Here is a 21,163-nt window from a genome sequence, read left to right on the forward strand (position 1 = left end):
CTTACGACTGTCTTATTTTTTCTTCTTTTTTCTGATTTACATAGTGGGGAGAAAAATGTCATAGCGTCCGTTGCTTAAAGAATTATGTTTCTCATTTCCCCCCTTTTTTTATTATTTTAAATATATCTATTCAAAAAAAGCCTCTCTATTTTAAGGATTATTAATTACAATATAATATTCTCTGGTGAGAATCTATCACTGCAATAATAATAATATCATAGAACACCAAAAGTATACTCAAATTTTAACACAAAAGGTTAAATTGCTTCTGCCTATAGCCTCCAAACTGTAGATGCACTGCAAAAGGTCACTGTCTTTAACAGTGTAAATTATGCCAAGTCATTTGTTTTAAGTTTTAACTGCAATCATAAAAATGATTACTGCCTATAAGAGCATATTGTATAGAAAAATTTTTACATGTTCCATTTGCTTTAATGAAACAGTACTGGTATAGCAAGTATGGTTCGGTTGGATGTAACAGGTTTGTCCTTGGAATTTGTCCAAAAGGATAGAAAGGAAAGTTGTCAAGACAGCCACGTTGAGCTTGGATGAATGCATGGAGAAGTCACTAAAGTCGAGTTTCGCAAAGTAGGCCACATACGGCGTGAAACAGTTGGACTAGAACTAAATACTAATCATGAATGGGCCTTGCGAAATTTGAACAAAACCACTGATAGGTGCAATAAAGTCCCATTAGGTTGTGGCCGAGTTTATTTTGGTCACAATGAATGAATCCTCACTTAGTCACTTTATGTAGTCAATTTGGCATTTCTAATGGAATTAATAATTTATATTATAAACAAATAACAATAGTAAATAAAGTAGATATTAATTCAAAAATAATAGTGAAAATTATATAAAGCCAAACAAAAATAATAAAGTTTCATAAAAAATATGTATTAATAAAAATGATTAAAAAAATTATATGAATAATGAGTACTTAAAGTTTCATTACAAAAATACAATAATATACATTAGAGAACATTAAAAAGAACTCTAAGCAAAAACATTTATAGTATAAACAAGAAAAATAAATAAAAAATTGATAAAAAAATCAAAACTCAAAAAATAATAAAACAAAAATGATAGTAAAAAAATATTTTTTTTGTAAAGCACAGCCATAGAAAAAATACAAGAATTCTTATTATTGTTCCTGGTATCTTTTATTATAAATGATATTGAATGATATGTTAGCAGAATAAAATAACTTTTTTCAATTAGTTCCCAATCTAACAATTAAACAGAAATGCAAAAACTATAATTTGTTGCTTTTGAATTAAAATGCTTTTAAAGAAAAAAAATTTTCAATTTGGTTACAAAAATATTTATCATTCAACACTCAAATTCAGTCTCATTTAATATGTTGCTAATTAAATATTTCACATGTATTTTCATATGCAACAAAACTATTACCACCAAGATCATTAATTTTTTAAGCTCATTAATTTTTTTAAACTCACTGTCATTTTTGCTTTCATTCTCATTGAAACTAACGTTCAGTTTTCTTCAACATTCAACTTACAATAACATAGCAATTCCAATAAAGCTTAATTATTATGCGTGTCACTACAATTACCACTACGCAAATCATTTATTTTTAGCCATCATTAATAAAAGGACTTAATAATAACTTAAAAAAAATTACTTTTTAATTATAACCTACAACCATTGTTTTACCCTTTTATTTTGTCAACGTATATTACTCTATTTTCCCTTGTTCCATATTTTTTTTACCTTCATACTGGCTTTAGCCCACACAACCCAACGAAAATATGGGCCCACAATTTTCATCGACTAATAGTCTACAGCATTACTAAATCACACGTATGCACCATTTGAATATTATATTATAAATCTCAACGACTCTGCACACTTACATAACAATAAGGCAATAAGCGTATAATTGATTAGTGTCTCTGGACACTAAAAATATGAACATAGTGACGCATATTCATCGTTTATTTGTTAAAACCATTTTGGGTAGAAAATTTATTTCAATTTTTATTTATGGTTTATCTGTTATAAATAACTTTACATCAGTTTTTGTCTTATAAATAATAAATAAGAATTTAAAATATTTCTCTCTTTTTCATTAAAAAGAATTAATTTTAATCCTTATTGTAATTCTATTTAATTAATTAATTAAAATACTTAAAATTAATATAATTATTATTTTTTATAATAATATTATTTAAATTTATAATTTAAAATAATTCAATATTATAAAATATTAAAATAGATAACTTAAATTTAATTAGTATTTTAAATTTTACAAATAAAAATAAATAATCAAACCAAAAATTATTTTATAATATTTTAAAATTAAATTTATTTTTTATGTAAATAAATTTAATTAATTATGATTCAATATAACAATATAAATAATATTTGATATTGAGTTAATATAATTATTTATATTAATTATGATTTAATATAATTAATTATTAAATTATTAATATAAATAATTAATTAAATAGATATATATCTAATATGTTTTTAATTTTTTTTATTAATTTACCACATGACATGATTTTATTGGCTGCTACAAGTCCCTCTTTAAAAGAATTCTCAGTCTTGATTTACGTGAAGAGTCTCCCTTTCCTCTTTGTTCTAACGGTAATTGGGTTCCTATATGTCAGAGTGGGGACTCTATTTTCCAGCATTAGAGTTGTTCTAAGACACAATTTTCTTATGGATATAGTGGTATATAAATATACACAAAATAAACATTTTTAGTGTCTCTTTTTTGAGTTGAGATATTAAGACACAATTTATAAGACACAAAATTTTATATTTTTATTCCTTCTTTTTTTTTTAAATTATAGTTATATCTCTAATTAATCTAACCCTTTTCCCCTCTTATTATCTTCTCTAATATGTGTTTCTAACCTCAAAATTCTTCTACCTCCATGTCCCTTCCTCCATCTTCCTTTTTCTACGGCCGTGTCCCTCTTCCACATCACCGCCATAGCCATTGCCTCTCATCTCCTTCTTTGTTTTTCTCTTCGCATTGCCACACCTATCACTCTACTTCTCCCTCCATTGTTGTGTCCCTCCACACTGCTACCGTGGGCCGCCACCGCTGACGCCCCTTCTTTCTTCTTCCTCTTACTCTTCTCTCTTTCTCTCTTCACACAGTCGCACCCATCACCACCATTGGTCATCATCTTCGGTTAAATTTATTCGTCTACACTCATCAAGTGTTGCTCAAATTTGTTTGTTTTCACTATTACTTGATTTAATTTCATTAAGAAAGGCAAAAAAAAACTAAAAAAGTTCAAAATAGTGGTTAACCATTCTTGAGACCTGTCTGTCTCACTTTCATTCTCTTTTTTATTTATTTCAACCTGTTTCAATTTTTTTAATGAAAAAATTGAATTGTTGAGCTAATGAATAAATGAAAGTTGAAGATAGTATTTTACAATAAAGTTAAAAAATTACAGGTGACAGTAGTGGTGGTAGAAATTAAAACTATGGTGGTGGCAGTGTTAGTGATAGATAATGGTAGAGAACTAATAAGAATAAAATAGACATTTGAATTAAATTGTTATGTTTTGCATACTATTGCCAAACACGCTAAAAAATTTATGTCTATTTATATTTATATTTTTTGGTATAGTTATATTTGTGTCCATATATTTTAAAGATAATAAAAAAATCGAGCTTAAAGTATAATGATATATGTAAAAACTTTTCAATAATTACTGAAGGATATAAGTGATTCTAAAAAGACTGAAACACCAGACCTGATTGACCTCTGTCAAGAATGAGAAGCCCAAACTCATCAATCCAACGGAGGAGACAAAGAAATTGTAAAAAATTAAGTCGGTTTAACTTATCATAAAAATTAGCTTAAATTTGTTGTGATGCGAGAATAGTTCAATAACAATTCTTAATTTTAGTTTTGTTCTAATATTATATAAGAAATTAAGTAGATCTAATTTATTCCAAATCTAATTCAAGAGATAAAAGTTTTTTCGCATTTATAAAGACTATTATATTTTTAATTTTAGATAATGTAAGACTTAATAGAAATTGTCCAAACAAATATAGGCACAAAAAACTCCACCATCAAGTAGGAGTGTTTAAATTTAAACCGATCTAAATTAAACCCTTCATCCAATTCAATCCAAACCGAAAACCGATTAAAATCATACTAATTTAGATTTGATTGGTTTTTATTTTTTGCAAACTCCTGAATCGAATTGGATTTCGGATCTACTTTTCACAATTGATCCAATACAATCCAAACCGCACAATGTGTTATAATATTATTATTTTATTATTATGTTTACAATTATACTTATAACATATTCAATTTGTTATATATTTTTATATTTTTATATATTATTATTATTTAATAAATGTTTTATGTTCAAAATGTGATTTATTTATTTATTTTAACTAACTTATAATTTTATTTCTATTATTATGATATCGTTGATTTTTTAACATATTGTTAAGACTTGTTATGTTATTATTAGTTATTTAAAATTTGATGTTGAGACTTGTTATATATACTTAATTTTTTTAATTTATAAAACCGCAAATCCATTTCAATCCAAATCGCTCGAAATTGGATCGGATCGGATTGGAATTTTTTAAAAAATCATCCAATTCAAATCGCACTATAAGTAAATATAGTGTTCGAATCAAATGAATTTTTGACTTAAAACCGATTCAAACCGCATCACAAACACCTCTACTATCAAATGCCTCGCTCGAACTGTAAGCTGGAAAGTTGTGTGTAAAAATTCTATTTTTATTACCTCTTACTTTGTAATATAGAAACCTATTAACCTTGTACTTAAGCAGAAACAACACTACTAGAAGATAAACGATATATAATTAAGATTTAAGACCACTAATTAAAATTTACTGAAATACTATTGTATCGGTATACTTAAAAGCTTTTCGTATTATTTTCTGCTGATGAATTAATTCATTGCTCTTCTTTTTCTTTCGAGCTACATTCTTTTTCTTTTTTTAACCCGCAAGGGTGGCTTTAAATACCGTCTCTTAGAAGGTAGAGAGAGTACAATGAACCAAACTCAACATTTGAAATGGAGCACCTATCATCACCATCATCCACAACCATTCAAACTCCCAAAACCAAGAGATTTAAAGATGCTATAATCAGTGCCTTGACATGGGGGGATACCCAGGAGAAAGGCGAATGGTTGAAGAACATGAGGGGACAACCATCACAACCTTTCTTGTCGGTCTCAACCCACCTGGCGGCATTGCCCCAGTTCTGGCCAATGGATACGTCCTGTGTCCACAAAACGGAGAACCAGTATATGCAGTTGCGTTGTATGAAAAGAGGAGTATTTAAGTTGTTCATGGTGTTAAACAGCATCTCTTCCTTTGCTTCATTGATTATGTGCCTCTCCCTCTCAACCACCGTGTCCCTACGTGTCTCTTGGCGATAGGAATGTGCATTTTTCTTACTATCCTTGCACTTACTTACTGCTTTGGTGTGCATACATGATCACTCCCGATGGCTTCAGATCTTACCTTTTTGCCAACAAGACATTCAAAGTTTGGTCTTATTTTGTTGGCACTGCGGGGTTACTCCTTATTAGTGGCGGATCCAAGGGGGGGGCCTAAGGTGGCCATGGTCCCCCCAAAATTAAAAAAAAAATAGTAAATAGTATTATTAAAAACTGCACTTTGTATTAGATATTTGAATTATTATTGCTCTTGTTAACAAATAGTCTATTCTAATAATTAATAAAAATGATTCTATTATACTAGTTCAAGTCCATACTATTAATTAAAGTAACACTAGTACATTTTTTAAATATTTGTTTCAAACCATCAGGCGCCACTTTTCTCTCTCTTTTAGTGGTTTTCAAATTTTTGGTCTTCTATTCTTTTCATTCTAATTTTCTTTTCATACCAAAACAAGACATATGAAAAAAAACTATTGAAGAGAAGTGAACAGCAAAATATTAACCATTGAATGCACAACAAAGATTCAAAGAGGTATATTTCAATTTTTTTAAGTTAATAACAATGTCAAGTATTATTCATATTATTTATTTAAAATAATTAATTTATTTTTTTTATAATGGACAATGTTTAAAGATTGAAGTGAGGGCAAAACTCAATAGAATTATTTTTGGGTGAGACTTGGAACAAAAAAAACCAGGTAAATCAATAACTTTATTTTTTGTTATTATATATTTATGTTTCTAAAATTATTTGTTATTGCTCAATAGGTTTAATATTTTTTTTAAAGAAAATAATATATATGCAATTATTTTTGTTTTTTTGTTAGATAATTCAAGTTAAGTTAAAAATGTCAAAGATGAAAACAATTCACTCATTTTTCAAGAGAAAAGAGAGAATATATGATGAACAAAATTCAGCTTCAGATTCTTTGAGTAATGTTCAAAATATTATTGAACAACCTGTGACACAACTTGTTGAGCAAGATATTCAACCCCCTGCTTCCAAAATAGCAAGGACTGAAATAGATCAAGTTAATATTGATACATTGATGCGTGATCCCGGAAAGCGTCCGCAAATTTGGAATTATCCTATCAATCAACAAGATGAAATCCGTAGAGCATACATAAAGTTTGAACCATATCAATTTATTATGGATGAGTACCCTCTTTCTGGTCTAGAAAGTCATCCTCGTCATTTCAAAGCTCATTGGTTTAAGAGTTTTTCTTGGCTAGAATATTCGCCAGAAGTGGATGCTGCATTTTGTCTTCCATGCTATTTATTTTCTAGAAAATCAAGTCCATTCACATAAGGAGGATTTCGCAATTGGAAAAAAGTGAATAATGGAAAGGATTGTGCATTTTTATCTCATGTGGGTAAATCTCTTAATTCTCCTCATAATATTGTTGTTAAGTCTTGTAAAGATTTGCTTAATCAATTATATCACATTGACAAAGTATTGGCTAAGCAAAGCTCACAACAAGTTTTAAGCAATAGATTGCGTCTTAAAGCCTCTATTGATACTGTCAGATGGTTAACGTTTCAAGCTTGTGCTTTTAGGGGACATGACGAGAGTCATGAGTCTCAGAATCGAGGAAATTTTTTTGAAATAGTTAAAATTATTAGCTTCTTACAATAAAGAAGTGGATGCAGTTGTTTTGGATAATGCTCCTCAAAATGCAATATACACATTTTAGAGATTGTATGATTGTATATATTGAAAAGGAAATTGCTTCAAAATTCACTTCAGAGATGATAATTGATGATTTTAGTTCCATGAAGCATCGTCGAGCAAGTTTAAAAATATCAAAATCTTAAAGTATGTAGTTGAACATTGACTTTTATATAATATAAACACTTGTTGTTAGATTTGTTGATAAGCATGGATTTGTCAAAGAAAGGCTAATAGATGTTGTTCATGTCAAAGATACTACTTCTGCTACTCTAAAACAAGAGATTTGTTATGTATTATCTCATCACAATCTCAACATTCAAAATGTTCGAGGTCAAGGGTATGACGGAACTAGTAATATGCGTGGAGAATGGAAAGGGTTACAAGCTTTAATTATTCAAGAATGTCCTTATGCATATTATGTTCATTGCTTTGCTCATCAATTACAGCTAGCTCTTGTTGCCGCGGCTAAAGAAGTTGTTGATGTTCATGCTTTTTTCCAAAGTTTGAGTAATATTATCAATGTTGTGTGCTCTTCTTGCAAACGCAATGATGAATTACGATCTGCTTATGCAACTAAAATTTTTCATTTAGTTGCAACTAATCAAATTGAAACAGGAAGAGGAGCAAATCAAATTGGCACATTAAAAAGATCAGGAGATACTAGGTGGAGCTCTCACTTCAACTCAATTTGTAGCCTTTTACGTATGTTTGGAGCAACAACTTCAGTTCTGGAAGATTTGGCTACTAATGAATCTACATATTCTCAACGTGGTGATGCTACTTATGCTCTTAAATCTTTATTATCATTTGATTTTGTTTTCATTTTGCATATGATGAAAGAAATCATGGGAATCACTGATAAACTTTGTCAAGCATTGCAACAAAAATCTCAAGACATTTTGAATGCTATGCATCTGGTTTTTAGTACAAAGTCATTGATTCAATAGTTAAGAGATAGTAGTTGGGGAGCACTTTTGGAGAAAGTTAGTTCTTTCTGCAATGATCATGCTATTCAGATACCTGATATGGGTGCTTCTTTTAGTGACATAATTCGGTCTCGTCGTAAAAAGGATGTTGTCACTATTGAACACCATTATCGTGTTGACATTTTTACTAGCGTGATAGATTTTCAATTGAAAGAGCTAAATAGTAGATTTAGTGAGCAAGCAACCGAGTTCCTCATATTGAGTACATCTTTAGATCCTAAAGATGCTTTCAAGTTATTTAGTGTTTGCAACATATGCAATCTTGCAAAGAATTTCTATTCTTTAGATTTTTCTGAGCAAGAAAAGATTCAATTGGATTATGAGTTACAACATTATGAACTTGATGTGGTTAAAGCTCCAGATTTTCAGAATTTGTCTACTCTTGCTGAATTGTATCAAAAATTGACAGAGACAGGAAAATCAAATATATATCCTTTAATTGATAGATTAATTCGTCTTGTTTTGACTCTTCCTGTGACAACAGCAACAATTGAACGGGCCTTTTCAGCTATGAAGATTATTAAAACAAGGCTTCGAAACAAGATGGAAGATGAATTTTTAGCAGATTGTATGATTGTATATATTGAAAAGGAAATTGCTTCAAAATTCACTTCAGAGATGATAATTGATGATTTTAGTTCCATGAAGCATCGTCGAGCAAGTTTAAAAATACCAAAATCTTAAAATATGTAGTTGAATATTGACTTTTATATAATATAATTATTCCTCTGATATATATGCTATAATTCATATTTTGTTAATTTTTTGTTATATCACATTTTAATTTATTTTATATTTAATTGACCCCTATACTACGATTTGTTATTTTATGTTTTCAATTTGGACCAAAGTGAATATTCCAAATCTCGAGTAATTATTAGTGTAAGATCCAGAATTTTTGAAAAGTTTTATTACGAACTAATTTTAAATTATATATTTAATTACAGTTTTAATTTCAGAAATTATTTTATTAAAAATAATCAAAGACAATTTTGATTAATTGAATTTGAAATAAATTAAGATTATTATTCAATTTATAATTATTGAATTATTTTTTATATTTAAATTATAAAGTTGATAGTTATGAAATAATAAAATTTTTTATATAATTTGGATTAAATAATTAATATTTTAAATATTAATACTGCTATTTTGGAAAATGAAAAAATTAAGTATATTATTTCTAATTTTTAGATTTGAACATTTTATTGAAAATAATTTGTGAATTTGGTGAACAAATAGAATTTCTATACATCATTATTGTTAGATTAAAATTATTTCTAATTACTATATTACCCCTACTTTTATTTGAATTACAAAACTAACCCTAACCCTAATTTTACTAAAACACCCAAACCCTGAAACCTTACCCGGTTACCCGTTTTTCTCCCTAAGACCCAGCCGTAGCACACACAATGTTTCCCTCACCTAGTAGCAGTAGCACACATAGCTTTCCCTCCTTATTGAACGAGAGAAAAACGAAGCTGAAAGGAGAAGGGGAGATTGAGTTGCGGCAGGGAGGAGAAGAGAAAAGGGAAGGGCACTAGCACCGGTGGGCCTCGCCACCACCATCGCCGCCAAACCGATACACACAGAGAGAGAGAGAGAGATGGAGCTCGTGCCTCATCGCCGTCACCCATGGAGCTACGAGCTGCGCCCAGATGCCGCCGCATCGCGTCGAGGAGGAAGGCCGAGATTGAGCGACGCTGGGGGAGAAGAAGACGCGAGCTGGAGGAGCTGCGTCTAGTCGCCGCTGTTGCGCCACTGACCGCCACCGTTTCGCCGTCGCCGTCTGATGAGCGGATATTTTATATGCTTTTTTGTGGTATTTTCATGTAGTTTTTAGTATGCTTTAGTTACTTTTTAGTATATTTTTATTAGTTTTTATGCAAAAATCATATTTCTGGACTTTACTATGAGTTTGTATGTTTTTCTGTGATTTTAGGTATTTTCTGGTGGAAATTGAGGGACTTGAGCAAAAATCTGATTCAGAGGCTGAAAAAGGACTGCAGATGTTGTTGGATTCTGATCCTCCTGCACGCAAAATGGATTTTTTGGAGCTACAGAAGCCCAATTGGCGCACTCTCAATTGCGTTGGAAAGGAGACATCTTGGACTTTCCAGCAATGCCTAATAGTCCATACTTTGCCCGAGATTTGATAGCGCAAACTGGTGTTTTAACGCTAACTTTTTACCCTTTTCTGGTATTAAATGCCAGAACTGGCATAAAAGTTGGAGTTAAACGCTCAAACTGGCACCAAAGCTAGAGTTTAACACCAGAAATAGCTTCTACATGTGAAAGCTTCAATGCTCAGCCCAAATACATACCAAGTGGGCCCCGGAAGTGGATTTTTGCACTATCTATCTTAGTTTACCCATTTTCTGTAAACCTAGGTTACTAGTTTAGTGTAAAAACTACTTTTAGAAATTCAATATGCACCTCATGACATTTTACATATGAATTTGTATCTTCTACGGCATGAGTCTCTAAACCCCATGGTTGGGGGTGAGGAGCTCTTCTGTGTCTCAATGGATTAATGCAATTATTTCTGTTTTCTATTCAATCACGCTTGTTTCTATTCTAAGATATTCATTCGCACTTCAACATTATGAATGTGATGATCCGTGACACTCATCACCATTCTCAACTTATGAACGCGTGCCTGAAAACCACTTCCGTTCTACCTTAGATTGAGCGTGTATCTCTTGGGTTCCTGGTTCACGAGTTTGATTGCCTCTCTTGACAACAAAGCATTCAAATCTGTGAAACTAGAGTCTTTGTGATATAAGCTAGAACCAATTGATAGTACTTTTGAGATCTAGAAAGTCTAAACTTTTCCTGTGGTATTCTGAGTAGGATCTGGGAAGGGGTGACTGTGTCGAACTTCAAACTCACAAATGTTAGGCGCAGTGACAGTGTGCAAAAAGGATCAATGGATCTTATTCCAGCACGAGTGAGAACCGACAGATGATTAGCCCTACGTAACCCGTAGTTGGACCATTTTCACTGAGAGGACGGATGGTAGCCATTGACAATGGTGATCCACCAACATACAGCTTGCCATGGAAGGAACCTTGCGTGCGTGAAGAAGACAACAGTAGGAAAGCAGAGATTCAGAAGACAGAACATCTCCAAAACCTCAACCTGTTCCTCATTACTGAATCACAAGTATTTTTTATTTCATGTTATTCATTATTCTTAAACAAAAATCATTTTTATCATTAATCTCCTGACTAAGAGTTACAAGACAACCATAGCTTACTTCAAGCCGGCAATCTCTGTGGGATCGACCCTTACTCACGTAAGGTATTACTTGGACGACCCAGTGCACTTGCTAGTCAGCTGCACGAAGTTGTGTATCACGATTTTGTGTACCATCATCAATGGGGTTCTGGCAGGTGAAAGGGGACGCACAAAGAGGAGCCCGACGTGCGTGGAGAAGAAAACCGCAGAGGGAGAAGAGGAGAGAAGGGAGTTGTGTCGGACTGCCGCATGTGAGGAGTGCCTCTGTTGGAACCACCGCCGTCACTGCCAGCTTCCACCTCCATCGTGGTTGGTTATGGATGAGAGTGGAGGAAGCTGCCTCTGCTATCGGAGAACGTTCTGCCGGTAAGGGTTTTAATTGTGGTTTCTGTCCTTTTTGGATTTCGATAAGGTTTTGATGCTGCGTGGTTATTATAGTTGATCCACCAGAGCTTCTCACACTACCAGAGCTGCTGCCAAGAATCTGCTGCTGGAGAACGCCTCTGCTGCCACAGAGTTCCACCACCGGTAAGAGTTTTAAGTTTGGTTTCTGCTCTTTTAGAATTCCGGAAAGGTTGTTAACACCGCGTGGTTGTTACAGTCACCGTCACCGGGGTTTTTGCTCGCGACTGCCACTTAGGGTTATTGTTGGAGCTATTGCTGGGTTGATTCAGAATCTCAGCTGCTTTATTTTGTTATTTCGGTAAGTAAGTATGTTTCGAAAAGCCTCGTGTTAGTATTTTGTTGTGTTTGGTTAATGAATATGAGTTTTGGTAACGTGGGGTCGAGTCCTGATTATTATATTGCGATTAGAGTCGTAGTGGTTGTTGAGAACGCAAGTGGAGCTGAGGTTTTGGTTACAGTCGTTTCGGGTCGAGACGAAAGGAATCAGTTAACGAGGTTGGGTTGTGGTTTCAACGTGTCAAGGTAGCGGCTTTTTATACAAACTAATTTATTTTAAATTAGAAATTGTTATAAATAGATATGTTGTGCGAAACATATTTCTGGTGATTATGTGAGTCATATGAATTGTCTGATTTTGTCCTAAATGCAGATGGTTGCCTGTTTGATTGGGATAATGTCTGCTTTGATAAATTAGAGATTTCTGGATTTGGTTGAATTGAAATGATTTTTGATAATCTGAAAGTTTGAGTTTTTATTTTATTGGAAACTGATTTGGTCTTGAACTTGTTGGAAAGAGTTAAGGATTGGTTTGGTTGGGACCCGGACAGGGTGGCAGAGTTCAAGTTTTAGGGGAGATATTGCCAAAATTTCTATAAAATCCAAGACTTTGTTTGAAATGGTATTTTAAGAAGGAACGGATTATGCCTTGAATTGTATTACCGATAAAAGAAATAGATTGAACCCTTTTATTAAAAAAATTGTTATATTTTGAATGTAAACTATTTTAGAAAAGACTCATGTTTTAAAGTCGATTTAAAGATGAAAAGAATCAAGTTTTGGAATTTGATTGAATAAGAAAATTTGAAGGAGTTTTAATGGAGTTTGATTAACTAATTTCACTTTATGACATTTTAGGAAGAGTTTGAAGTATTTTCTGAAACTTTGACTTAGTAAAATTGAAACACTTTCCGAGCCTTTGGAAACAGATTTAAGAATGAAACTAAAATTAATTTTCGATTTAAAAATGATTTGGTTTTGGCTTAAGTTTAGTTGGTTTTGAAATTGGTTCAGAATAATTGGAAAGACGATTTGGTTTTGTTTTAAATTCTATTCTATCTATTCAAATCAAGAAGTTAAAGTTTCGGAGGTTTTCAACGAATTTAAGAAATGAGTTAGGTTATTCTCCCCTAAAGTCTTGAGACTCCGCTGAGGAATTTTACGACCAAATCTTGATTTAGAAATGAATGATTTTGAGTCTTTCAAAGAGATTTTGAACTTGGCATGGTTTTGTGATTGTTTAGATGTGTTGGAAAGATGTGGAAAGTGGCTCCGTTTTGAAAAGTGATTCTTGGCAAGATGTGAATTGAATACGTTTGTTATTTAAAAGAAAATGGGCCAAGAATGAATTTGAAATAAGTTATTGAGCCTAATTGATTATGGATTCCTTCAAGAGTGATGAGTTATGGTTTGGTAGGCATAAGGATCAGGTTTGTCCCGCTTATGCTGAGATGCGATTGTTGATAAGTCATTGGCACTTGGCAAGGACGGTGGTTTAATCCCGCTTGTTGAGGGTGTAGCACCCGCGTAAGGACGCTGGTTTAATCCCGCTTACGGTGGAGGCAAGGACGGTGGTTTAATCCCGCTTGCGTGTTCCTGGGGAAGGACGGTGGTTTAATCCCGCTTGTCTTTAGGACCTACGGGTAAGAATTAGGTGGTTGGATCCCGCATATCCGAGTCGTGTTTGGCAACGTAACCGACACGTGAGCTCATGGCCAGTAGGACAGGCATGCATCATATGCATTTATGTGACATTGTTTGGATGTGCATATTGTAATTGGTTTGCCTATGTGAATACTTATGTTAACTACTAACTGCTATAATTGTTGTAATTGCTATTGATTGTATTTGAACTACATTAATTGTGATTGTGTTTGATTGGTTGGTTTGTGATGAATTGGTTGATGATTGAGTTATTTGGGCCGGGGGCCGTGTTGGATTGGATGGGCTTGAGGCCGTGGTTGGTATGTTGAGTTCTAGTTTTGTATAAAGTATCTAACCGGTTCATCTAGAAAAGTATGGAAAATCAAACTCTTACAGCCTAGATTTAATTAAACCTATGCTTGGGACATGTTGGTCATTCATACTGTCTAGGAAAAACTTTTCAGATTTTACAATAAAGGAAAAAGCTTTTATTCTAAAATATTTGAGAAATTTACCAAATCTTCGAAAAGGATTTTTCTGGATTTCGAATGTGAACTCATGGTTTTTGGAAAGACTCATAAGATGAGCAATGATCACTGTACTCTAAGGATAATTTTATTTTATGTATCTTGTTATAGCAATTTCTGTAATCCTATAGTGAGAACAAGCGAGGACGACATTCTCACTCCTCTACAGGTTATTCCTTTTCAGGATATGGACGACGAAGCTTCAGAAGAGTTATGTTTATTTTCTATTTATTCGGTATTTTTGTATTATCTTAGCTATTATGTTTCCCTCGCCATATCTTTATTAAGTTTATAAGAGGGATAGAAAATTGTGATATGTATGTTTGTAAGCTAGTGTTATATATATATATCTTAAGGTATTGTATCTGGTTTGTATGTATTTGTATGTTTATGTTTTCAACGAAAAAGTGTTTTTGAAAGGTTATGCGATTTTAAGTTTTAAACAGGCTCCTATTTTAGTATTAAATATGTTTAGAGTTGTCGTAATGCCCAAGCTATCAGAGTGATGCAGCCGGAAGCGTGACATTCGGATAGTGAGGGTGTTATAATTGTGGTATCAAAGCACTTCTTTCCTGTAGAGCCTGAGGAATGGACCGACTATGCTTCAATTGCATACTCTGAGCGTTTGTCATGTAATAGTCTTGTTCAAATAATAAGAATTAGAGATTTTTACACATGACAGTCTATTGATTAATGTTGTTAGTCTTGCATTGCATAACTCCTTGTGTTAAGTTTGGCCGGCTTAAAACGAGTGGATTATGTATATGAATGTACTAATGGGTTATCATAGACGAGATACGAGTAATAGGTAACGCGACTCATTGGTTTTGGGAACATTAGAAACTATTTCTCGAGGTTACTCAGTTATGTACTTTGGATTCTATCGGAGTCATGTAACTTATTGTTTCTTAACCCATCTTGATGTTCTTGTTGCCTTTTCTTTTGGATAGTAGTTTGATGTTTTCAATCCTATTTTTATGTTCATATGCATTCTTATTTGATCCTAAATTGCATATGCCGGTTTGAATTTCTTGGTGTATCTGTCTTTCTCTGTTCGAACTCTTTTCTTGATCCATGTAATTTTTTGACATGACTTTGAACTTGTCTTGATGTAGTGTGCCTTTTTATGTCCTTACTCTGAGTCCTTTTTAAAAGAAATGGTGATTCAGTTTTTCTCTTAATTGAATATATTTATAACCAATTTTCAAACTTTTATAAAATCACTTTTGATTTGATATACACCTATCTATATAAAACTTTGAAAATTCCTTATACAACTTAAAAACTATTTATTTCTAATACCTCGCATGTTCTTTTACTGGTTTATGAAACTGCACTTGCTTTAAATACAATTTGACTTTTCAAATAATTTTACTACGATTCCTATACATAACTTTATTTGATGATGTGCTTAGGTATTTTTTTTTAATTCTTAAAGGAAAGGATTTTCGCTTTTATTCTAGTTAGCTTTCGTCTGACAAATTGACTTTAATTTAGCATGATACATTATTTATACATTCGTTGTTCTTTTGAAAATATTGGGTTCATACCTTCCCTCTCAAGTATGGACTAATTCTTTAAGCTTTTGTTTCTATGGTTGTGATACTTGATTTAGTTTTTAACTATTCTTTTCCTTTTATGAACACCAGCAGTAGTCTTAATTTTTCTTCTCTTGTGAGCTTCATACTCCTCTAAGTCAGCTTGAATTTGTTTCTATCTAGTGCGTTGTTTGTCCTCTTAATTGTCCTTCTTTAGTCAAAGGTTCTTTCTTAAAAATTCACTGTTGATTGAGTTGTCTTTTCTTACGAGTTTTGTATTCTTTTGGACCAATGAAAAACTTATTTGATGTCCCATGCTTCGTGGATCTTGTTTGAACTCCCTTGAATTAAGATCCTTTCTTGTTTGGTCTGATTTCTTTTTAAGTACATCTTAATATTCTTGAATGTTCTTATGTGATGACAATTTCAAGTGTATTCTTAGAGTTTTGATGTGAACTTTCGAAACAAGTTTTGGATTCTCTTAAGAAATTTAAATTAATTCTTCTCGCTTAAATTGCATCCATAGTTATTCTTTAAATTGGCAAAGTTGTTTTGAAGTTGGCATGCACTGTTTTAAATAAAGTTTTGAAATCGACTGATAAGCAAATTTTTACCTCGAAGTTTTCTTTTCCAAATAGAGTTTAACTTGTTCCATGTTTGCTATAAATTTTATACACGTTTGTTTGAATTTAAACTTTGAGAATTCTTGAACAAACATTTGATTTTCTTACAACCGTGCCACAATTTCAATGTGTACCTTTATTTGATTGAGTACCTAAATGTCTTCCAGGATTTTCAAAATTGTTTGGCCTTAACTCAATTGATTTTCATTTTGCAAACCTCACCTATTATGTCTTTTACTTGGAAGCTATTTAGACAAAATGCAATTTTGTTTTCCTTTAACCATATTGCAGTTTTGATATATGTTATGTCACCCTTTTGTGAAATGGCAGTTACATACTTTTCTTTTAGCACATGAGGTGATCTTCTTTATGTTTTTTTCATTCTTTATATTCAAATGTATTATGTGTATTTAATCATAAATTTTAAACCTTAAGAGTGTCATCACTAGATTTAGTTAACCTTCTTTTATGATTTTATACTTTTTAACTCAGCTTGATTTAGTTCCAAACTACAGCCTTGCTTATCCTTTTTGTGTTCCTATCAGTTATCTCTGATTCAGGAGTCACCCTTGAGGTTGTTAAACAGAATTTTTTTTCAATACTCTTCATCGATTGTACATCCTTGTTTACTTGTAGATTTAGCAGTTCTTTCAAAACTCTTGCAGAGATTATCCTTGTTGTTTGTCCTTCTTTTTCGAAGTCTTTTATCCTTCTGAATAAACTCGAGAATTGTTTTGATGTCACGTGCGATCTTTAGATACAGTAATGCGATGCTTTAGTTCTCTAGATTGTGGTTTGTGGTTATGGAAAGGGAAGCGGTAAGTGTCCGACGTTATGAGAAGTTATGGGAGTTTTGTTTCTCGCAGAAGAGTTTGCGGATGTTAGGCTTGTGACCAGTTATGGGGTTGTGAAGTAATTGATGGAGTTAGAAAGTTGATACTTGGAAAGGGGTACGAGATCTGTGAGTGAACGTTATATCTTTTGTTAGATACCAACCTGCTTTGTAGCCTTTTTGCCATGTTAACCACCGCTTTGCTTTATGAACGCCTATCTTGACTTGCACCCTATTTTGTTTCTCCAAGCTTTTGTAAAGTTTTGAAACCATATAACCTTTTTGCATCGAGCCTATCTTGTATCTTTTACCTTACATTATATCTTATCCTTATATTTAAACCTTATGGTTATCCGGTATTTGAAATTTTATACATATGTGTGCTAAGATTTTTTATTTTCATAAAAAGTATTTAAAAAGTAGAGTGCTAAGTCTATGTATGATCTTTTGTATTACTTTAATTTTCAAGGATGAAAATTCTTATAAGGTGAGTGGAATGTAAGATCCAAAGTTTTTGAAAAGTCTTATTACGAACTAATTTCAAATTATACATTTAATTACAGTTTTAATTTCAAAAATTATTTTATTAAAAATAATCATAGGCAATTTTGATTAATTGAATTTGAAATAAACTAAGATTATTATCCAATTTTATAATTATTGAATTATTTTCTATATTTAAATTATAAAGTTGATAGTTATGAAATAATAAGAATTTTTATATGATTTGGATTAAATAATTAATATTTTAAATATTAATACTGCTATTTGAAAAATAAAAAAATTAAGTATATTATTTTTAATTTTTAGATTTGAACATTTTATTGAAAATAATTTGTGAAATTGGTGAACAAATAATATTTTTATACATTATTATTGTTGGATTAAAATTATTTCTAATTACTATATTACTCCTACTTTTATTTGAAATTATAAAACTAACCCTAACCCTAATTTTACTCAAAAACCCAAACCCTGAAACCCTACTCGGTTACCGTTTTCCCCCTAGGACCCAGCCGTAGCACACACAATGTTTTCCTTACCTAGTAGTAGTAGCACACACAGCTTTCCCTCCTTATTAAACGAGAGAATAACGAAGCTGAAAGGGGAAGGGGAGACTGAGTTGCGGCAGAGAGGAGAAGAGAACAGGGAGGGGCACTGGCACCAGTGAGCCTCGCTACCACCGCCGCTGCCGAACTGATATAGAGAGAGAGTTTGCGTCGGAGAGAAAGAGGGAGCTCGTGCCTCATCGCCGTCACCCATGGATCCATGAACTACGGCCAGTTGCCGCCGCGTCGCGTCGAGGAGGAAGGCCGAGACTAAGTGATGCTGGGGGAGAAGAAGACGCGAGCTGGACGAGCTGCGTCCAGTCGCCGTTGTTGTGCCACTGACCGCCACCATTCCGCCGTCGCCGTCAATGGGGTTCTGCCAGAAGAAAGGGGACGCACAAAGAGGAGCCTGACGTGCGTTGAGAAGAAGACCGGAGAGGGAGAAGAAGAGAGGAGGTAGTCGTGCCGAACTACGGCACGCGAGGAGCGCCTCCGTCGAAACCACCGCCGTCACTGCCAGATTCCACCTCCATCAGGGTTGGTTATGGATGAGAGTAGAAGAGGCTGCCTCTGCCACCGGAAAACGCTCTACCGGTAAGGGTTTTAATTTTGGCTTCTGTCCTTTTTGGATTCAAGAAGGTTTTGATGCTGTGTGGTTATTATAGTTGATCTATCGGAGCTTCTGGCCGCTACCGGAGCTGCTGCCAAGAATCTGCCGCCGAAGAACACCTCTGCTACCATGGAGTTCTACCACCGGTAAGAGTTTTAAGTTTGGTTTCTGCTTTTTTAGAATTTCGGAAAGGTTGTTAACACTGCGTAGTTGTTACAGTCACCGTCACGGGGGTTTTTGCTCGCGACTGCCACTTAGGATTATTCTTGGAGCTATTGCCGGGTCGATTAGGAATTGCAGCTACTTCATTTTGTTATTTCGGTAAGTAAGTATGTTTCAAAAAGTTTCGCGTTAGTATTCTATTGTGTTTGGTTAATGAATATAAGTTTTGGTAATGTGGGGTCGAGTCCTGATTATTATAAGTTGCGATTAGAGTCGTAATGGTTGTTGAGAATGCAAGTGAAGCTGAGGTTTTGGTTGCAGTCATTTCAGGTCGAGATGAAAGGAGTCAGTTAACGAGGTTGGGTTGTGGTTTCAACATGTCGAGGTAGGGGATTTTTATACGAACTAATTTATTTTAAATTAGAAATTGTTATAAATAGATATGTTGTGTGAAACGTATTTCTAGTGATTATATGAGTCTTATGAATTGTCTGATTTTGTCCTGAATGAATATGGTTGCCTTTGGATTGGGATAATGTCTGCTTTGATAAATTGGAGATTTCTGGATTTGGTTGAATTGAAATGATTTTCGATAATCTGAAAGTTCGAGTTTTTGTTTTATTAGAAACTGATTTGGTCTTGAACCTGTTGGAAAGAGTTGAGGATTGGTTTGGTTGGGACCTGGATAGGGTGGCAAAGTCCAAGTTTTAAGGGAGATGCTGCCAAAATTTCTATAAAATACGAGACTTTATTTGAAACGGTATTTTAAGAAGGAACGGATTATGCCTTGAACTGTATTACCGATAAAAGAATTAGATTGAACCCTTTTATTAAGAAAATTATTATATTTTGAATGTAAACTATGTTAGAAAAGACTCATGTTTTAAAGTCGATTTAAAGAAGAAAAGAATCAAGTTTTAGAATTTGATTGAATAAGAAAATTTGAAGGAGTTTTAATGGAGTTCGATTAACTAATTTCACTTTACGACATTTTAGGAAGAGTTTGAAGTATTTTCTGAAACTTTGACTTAGTAAAATTGAAACACTTTCCGAGCCTTTGGAAACAGATTTAAGAACGAAACTGAAATTGATTTTTGGTTTAAAAATGATTTGGTTTTGGCTTATGTTTCGTTGGTTTTGAAATTGGTTCGGAATAATTGAAAACACAATTTGGTTTTGGTTTAAATTCTATTCTATTTATTCAAATCAAGAAGTTAAAGTTTTGGAGGTTTTCAACGAATTTAAGAAATGAGTTAGGTTATTCTCCCTTAAAGTTTTGAGACTCCGTTGAGGAATTTTATGACCAAATCTTGATTTAGAAATGAATGATTTTGAGTCTTTCAAAGAGATTTTGAACTTGGCATGATTTTGTGATTATTTGGAAGTGTTGGAAAGATGTGGAAAGTGTCTCCGTTTTGGAAAGTGATTCTTGGCAAGATGTGAATTGAATACGTTTGTTATTTAAAAGAAAATGGGTCAAGAATGAATTTGAAATAAGTTATTGAGCCTGATTGATTATGGATGTCCTCAAGATTGATGAGTTATAGTTTGGTAGGCATAAGGGCTAGGTTCGTTCCGCTTATGCTGAGATAAGATTGTTGATAAGTTGCTGGCACCTGGTAAGGACGGTGGTTTAATCCTGCTTGTCGAGGGTGCAGCGCCCGCGTAAGGACGGTGGTTTGATCCCGCTTATGGTGGAGGCAAGGACGGTGGTTTAATCCCACTTGCGTGTTCCTTGGCAAGGACGGTGGTTTAATTCCGCTTGTCTTTGGGACCTACGGGTAAGGACAGTGGTTGGATCTTGCTTATCCGAGTCAGGTTTGGCAACGTAACCGACACGTGAGCTCATGGCCGTAGGACAGGCATGCATCATATGCATTTATGTGACATTGTTTGGGTGTGTATATTGTAATTAGTTTGCGTATGTGAATACTTATGTTAACTGCTAACTGCTATAATTGTTGTAATTGCTATTGATTATATTTGAACTACATTAATTGTGATTGTGTTTGATTAGTTGGTTTGTGATGAATTGGTTGATGATTGAGTTGTTTGGGCCGGGGGCTGTGTTGGATTGGATGGGCTTGAGGCCGTAATTGGTATGTTGAGTTCTAGTTTTATATAAAGTATCTGACCGGT

General features: G+C 33.2%; 1 protein-coding gene across 1 annotated transcript; it reads left to right on the forward strand.

The window, feature by feature from the left end:
• The first annotated feature begins 5,149 nt into the window (after positions 1-5,149).
• LOC107466193 (uncharacterized) lies at positions 5,150-12,477 on the forward strand. Its single transcript, XM_052254327.1, has 6 exons — positions 5,150-5,313; positions 7,323-8,046; positions 8,146-8,691; positions 11,514-11,724; positions 11,797-11,886; positions 12,413-12,477. The coding sequence occupies exons 1-6, from the start codon at positions 5,150-5,152 to the stop codon at positions 12,475-12,477; spliced, it is 1,800 nt and encodes a 599-aa protein (XP_052110287.1).
• Positions 12,478-21,163: the final 8,686 nt, after the last annotated feature.

Source organism: Arachis duranensis, chromosome 9, assembly GCF_000817695.3.
Source record: "Arachis duranensis cultivar V14167 chromosome 9, aradu.V14167.gnm2.J7QH, whole genome shotgun sequence".
Taxonomy (NCBI): Eukaryota; Viridiplantae; Streptophyta; class Magnoliopsida; order Fabales; family Fabaceae; genus Arachis; species Arachis duranensis.